General features: G+C 44.9%; 2 protein-coding genes across 3 annotated transcripts in view; both read left to right on the top strand.

The window, feature by feature from the left end:
- The window catches only part of LOC135090278 (solute carrier family 22 member 20-like), a 5,623-nt gene extending 5,488 nt beyond the window's left edge, over window positions 1–135 (top strand). The window contains exon 6 of the mRNA XM_063986908.1: window positions 1–135. This exon is cut by the window's left edge and continues 35 nt beyond it. The gene's annotated coding sequence lies outside the window, so the exon portion shown is untranslated.
- The window catches only part of LOC135090277 (organic cation transporter protein-like), a 3,726-nt gene extending 3 nt beyond the window's left edge, over window positions 1–3,723 (top strand). The window contains exons 1-7 of one of the 2 annotated variants that reach the window (XM_063986906.1): window positions 1–135; window positions 504–652; window positions 1,261–1,343; window positions 1,667–1,926; window positions 2,252–2,436; window positions 2,916–3,058; window positions 3,535–3,723. The exon at window positions 1–135 is cut by the window's left edge and continues 3 nt beyond it. In XM_063986906.1, the coding sequence (XP_063842976.1) occupies window positions 632–652; window positions 1,261–1,343; window positions 1,667–1,926; window positions 2,252–2,436; window positions 2,916–3,058; window positions 3,535–3,610 (768 nt within the window). In that variant the 5' untranslated portion in view covers window positions 1–135; window positions 504–631 and the 3' untranslated portion in view covers window positions 3,611–3,723. The remainder of the gene's footprint in view (window positions 136–503; window positions 653–1,260; window positions 1,344–1,666; window positions 1,927–2,251; window positions 2,437–2,915; window positions 3,059–3,534) is intronic. The other variant, XM_063986907.1, reaches the window with a different exon arrangement.
- Window positions 3,724–5,219: the final 1,496 nt, after the last annotated feature.

Here is a 5,219-nt window from a genome sequence, read left to right as displayed (position 1 = left end):
AGCCGGCATCCTCATCTTCCTGCCGTGGTGCTTTGGCATGATGGTGATGGCCGGGATCAGTGCCCTGGTGCGGGACTGGCGCTGGCAAAACTTCTTCCTCGCCCTGCCCTGGCTTCTGTTGCTGCCGTTCCTGTGGTCAGTAAGAGAGAGAAAAAGAATGAGAGAGAGAGAGAGAGAGAGAGAGAGAGAGAGAGAGAGAGAGAGAGAGAGAGAGAGAGAGAGAGAGAGAGAGAGAGAGAGAGAGAGAGAGAGAGAGAGATGAAAACTGGAAACATATTAAAAGACAGCAAAACTTTTTTCGACTCTTAGAAAACAGTAAGTTCAGCTGCATGCATTTTCCCAGTCTTTCTCTTTTTCTTTCTTGACGCTGCTTAACGAAGGTCCAACGCCCCTGTTCTCCCCTTGGCCAATCTCTGACACCGATAAAGGAAGATAACATACACTGACAGGAATCCTTATTGACCTGCTTCCCACCTGGCCTGAATCCTCCCCTCCTTTCCCAGGTTGATTGATGAGTCCCCGCGGTGGCTCATCGTCAGGGGGCGCCACTCGGAGGCCCTCAGGGTGCTGAAGAGGGCCCGCCCGCTGGAACAAGACCACCTTACCGCCTGTGAGGGACTTGCAGATCCTTATGGAGGATATCCGGAAGGAGGTCAGGAGTTCAAAGGGATGAAGGGTGTTTAAGATTTTCTGTTGCAGTAGGATCTCGTTAATTTCTTTTGCTTTATGATTTTGTTCTTTGTCTTTGCTAGTAATCCGTCATCCCTTGCTTTAGGTCAGATAGGGTAGCTTATCACAAAGAAGTCTCGAAAAACTCTGTAGGTTTCCTGATGCTTGTTATATCTATGTTCCGTAACTTTTCTTGGATTTCATTTGACACGTGACATCTCTTTTCATCATGTGTGTGTGTCAAAGGGAAGGGTTTGGGTTTGTTTGACGCTTTGCATTGTATAGTGTATGACTTCAGGGGACCGGGCTGCTCAGTAGCAAAGTTCAGGTTCAGGTTTTGGTTGCTGTCGGGAAGATGCCTCCATCCAGCGACGCTTCCCTGATGTTTCTCTTCATTATTTTATCCTCTCTTCTCGACTCGCGATCCTAAGGTTGCAAGTTCGATCCTGACTTATGGCAGCCCTCTCTCATCACCTCAGCCAGCACCATACGATTTTGTTGAGACGCCATAACTCTTAAATAGCTTCTGCAGTATAATTTGTTTCCTTGAGCCCCACGTGATGTTCCCTGTGTAACGTAGTGCCCTTCCAGTCCGCAGACAGCTGTGCCACCAAGCGGGAGAGAAGGTGGCAGAAGGTGTGGGATTTCTTGGAGACTTTCGTGCTTTTAATCAGGTGAGGGACAAGGAATAAAAAGATCCGCTAGATAAATGACAGCATACTGCACATTCCAGTCCTGTTTTCCTTATCTCTGCTCATCTCTGCAGAACAATGAATCTCTTAATGCACATTCTTGCCCTGTTTCCCTTATCTCTTATCCCTGCAGGACAGTGAAACCCTTAATAGACTGTCTCATCGCGTTTTCCTTCTCTGCCCATCTCTGTTCAACAATTGATTCCTTGATGCACATTTTTGTCCCGTTTCTCCTTATCTCTTATCTCTGTAGAATAATAGACCATGTAATGAACTTTCTTATTCTGTTATCCTTCTTTGTGCAGGACAAGGAGGATACGAAAAATAACATTGATCCTGTTCTGCTGCTACTTCATCACGTCTATGGGGTACGTTGGGCTCTCATTAGGGGGGGACCTCTTCAGTTCCAATCCCTTCATTTACGTTGCGATCAGCGGCCTGGTGGAGATCCCCGGGGCCACCTTCACCATTCCTCTTGTGGAGCAGTTTGGAAGACGGTTCTCCAACATGGCCTTTTACCTCCTGACTGGGGCTTGTCTTCTTGCCCTCCCCTTCATCCCAACTTGTGAGTTTAGGTCTGTTGAGCTTAGTGATGGTTAGAGTTTGAATTCATTTAGCTTAATGATGGTGATAGGAAGATTCCTGACTGGGGCGTCTTCTCACCCTCACCTTCACCTCGACTAGTGAGTTTAGGTCCATTTAACAGAGTGATAGACAAGAGGCAAGGAGCTAGAAATTATAGGGATTGCCTCTTTGCCTTGTAAAATTATAATTTCTCCTATATTCCTTGAGTCTTTCTCCCTTAATCCCCTTGTCTTTCTTCCCTTGTCTTTCCCTATGTCTTTCTCCCTTATTCCCTGTGTCTCCGCCTCCTTGCTCCTCACTAACAGATATTGAGTGGATCTCGATGACTCTGGCTCTCCTGGGTAAGATGGCGCTCACTGCAGCCTATCAGGTCCTCTTCCTACACAGCGGAGAGCTATTCCCGACAGAGGTGCGGACCTGGGGCATGGGGAACTCCTCCACAATGGCTCGTATAGGCTCCGTGTTCTCGTCCTTCCTCGTCAGCGTGATAGTAAGTCACCTTCATCTTCTTTTTCTTGCTGTTTTCTGTGGTAGGCTAGGTTAGGTCAGGTCAGATAAGGATGTTAGAGATGGTGTCTAGGTTAAGTCTGCTATGCTAAGTTAGGTCATGTTAGGTAAGCCTATTACAGTAGTACAGTAGTACAATAGTAAAGCGTGTGGATGGGGGCCAATGGGTGCTCACAGGCATGAGTTCGAATCGTGATCCAGTATCCGAGGTTAGGAAGGGCATCCACTCAGGGCAACGGCTCCAAAATGCCAAAACCTAAGTCATGTACTGAGAGGTACCGTCCTACTTCTAATTAATGATGGGAACCTGGACATAAAAACTGAAATTAAGGATTCAGTGATCGTCTCTTAGATTGTCTGATTGGGTTAGGTTAAGCTGAAGGCAGTCATTAGAGGTACCTTCTCAAATCCAGTGACGAGTTTCCAGCTTTCACTTCAGTTTCCTTCTCGTCTCCCTCTAAGCCAAGTTCGTGGAGCATCGCCCCGTTCATAATACTCGGGTGCTCGTGTCTCATCGCGGCCTGGGCCACCTCGCTGCTGCCTGAGACCCGCGGCGCCGCCCTCTACGACACCGTGGCGGCATTGGAAGCGGCGCAGTCCTTCAAGTGAGATGTGTTGAGAAGATGCTTGCTGGAGCTGTTTCTGGAGTGACAGGGTTGGGATAGATGAAGGGCGGGAGTGGAATAGCAGGTCATGGATGGAAGGAAGGAGACAGACAGAAAAACCACCACTTACCTTATCACCATTAAATTATTCACTTGATTCAGGTCCTTAAGTGGTACGGGGGATACAACAAGGGTAAATTGGTTCGCAAATAAGGTGGTAGATTAATGGAATGGACTTAGTAATCAGGTTGTTAGTGTTGAATCGCTAATGAACTTTAAAAGAAGATTAGACAAATTTATGGATGAGGTTGGTAATAGACAGTGTAGGCATGTCTTCTTACAGGGACTGCCAGACAGCTTCTTGTAACTTCCCTTATTTCATGTTTTTATGTCCTTGATTAATGCTTTCACATCAGAATCTTGCTGTCACCGCCTCCTCCAAGTAACTCCTCATTAACGCCACGTGTTTACTGCAGAGGTGATAAGGAGAAAGAAGAGGAGGGGGAGATACAGCAACGCACCACCATCACCACCACCACTGCCGCCCCATAGTTATAGCGAAAATGACAAAGAAAAGAATGAATAGCGATCTCTCTCTCTCTCTCTCTCTCTCTCTCTCTCTCTCTCTCTCTCTCTCTCTCTCTCTCTCTCTCTCTCTCTCTCTCCATCGTAATATAACTAAAAGAAACGTAAAGTTATTATATTTAAAAGAATGTATTGAGGGCAGAAGAAACTTTAAGACAGTATTAAATAATTTAGTAAGGCATACTTTACAATACCTTAACGCCCAGTCGTGTCTTCGTGAATTACCTTAAAAAAAAAAAAAGACTGCTGTCACTTAGAACAAATATTGTAGCCTTAAGTGAGAAATGAACAAGGAAATAGGATCGTTAGGTGGATAGATGGAGGGATGGATAGATGGACAGATAGATATATACGGGTGGGTAAATGGATAGATAGATATATGAGAAGGTTGAGATAATTTTGAGTACTATATACCACCACCACCACCACCACTACCACCACCACATGAAGCCCTACCTGAGCACTTGCAGATCGCACAGGTAATATTGATCCGGTGACTCAAGTGTGACTCGTATGCCGTTCACTCACTTCACAGTCTCAGGTCACAGTGGGTAAACAACACCTGCTACTTTCCGCTGACATCACTGCGCCACGGCAAGGAGGTCATATGGCGCAGGATAGGTTGAATTAGATGTGGAGAATGAATAGAGAGAGATAGAAAAGTTAATTAAAGTAGAAATGCATAGAGAAAATGTGGATATGGAAGGAAAGTAAGAAAATAAGGACTAAACACGAAATAGTTCACTGAAAACTAGACTTGATGGACAAAGAAAGGATGAATAAACAAATGAATAGAAGAGGAAATAAATAAACTTTAAAATACATAAAAAAAGCGTGACGTACTTAATTAAAAGAGGTGATTAGATAAAGTAAAGCTATTAATTGAAACGAAAACTTTGAGGAAGAAAAGATAAATAAGAAAGAAACTTACCAGCAATCATATCTCTTGACCATTGTGTGTGTGTGTGTGTGTGTGTGTGTGTGTGTGTGTGTGTGTGTGTGTGTGTGTGTGTGTGTGTGTGTGTGTGTGATCCAGACACTACACCGTACCACACGTTACTTAAACTGTATAAGAGGCAGAAAGAAATAGAACGGAAAAGGAAGAGGGAGAGAAAAGGAAATTAAGTAAAAAGAACATAACCTGCTTACGGTACTACACACACACACACACACACACACACAGAGGAGGAAGCCTTCACCCGTATCCACGCCGCTGGTCACCTGTAATCAGAACAAACCGTATACAGGTCATTTTTCTTCCTCTCTCTCTCTCTCTCTCTCTCTCTCTCTCTCTCTCTCTCTCTCTCTCTCTCTCTCTCTCTCTCTCTCTCTCTCTCTCTCCCTACCTGTCATCTATCTTTAGACGGTTGTTAGACAGCTAAGGTGGAGAGAGAGAGAGAGAGAGAGTGTGTGTGTGTACATGTATACAACTCATTAAAATGTATATAAACTAGCCACTATTTCTATTAAACCTTCTTCACTATCTTCTCACCTTCATCATCATCATCATTATCATCATCATCAGTACCCCCGTCATTACCATTATCACCATCCTTCACCATCACTATCACCACCA

The sequence above is a fragment of the Scylla paramamosain genome, chromosome 34 (genome assembly GCF_035594125.1).
Source record: "Scylla paramamosain isolate STU-SP2022 chromosome 34, ASM3559412v1, whole genome shotgun sequence".
Classification (NCBI taxonomy): Eukaryota; Metazoa; Arthropoda; class Malacostraca; order Decapoda; family Portunidae; genus Scylla; species Scylla paramamosain.
The sequence above is the reverse complement of the archived record's forward strand: the minus strand, read 5'-3'. Positions and strand labels throughout refer to the sequence as shown.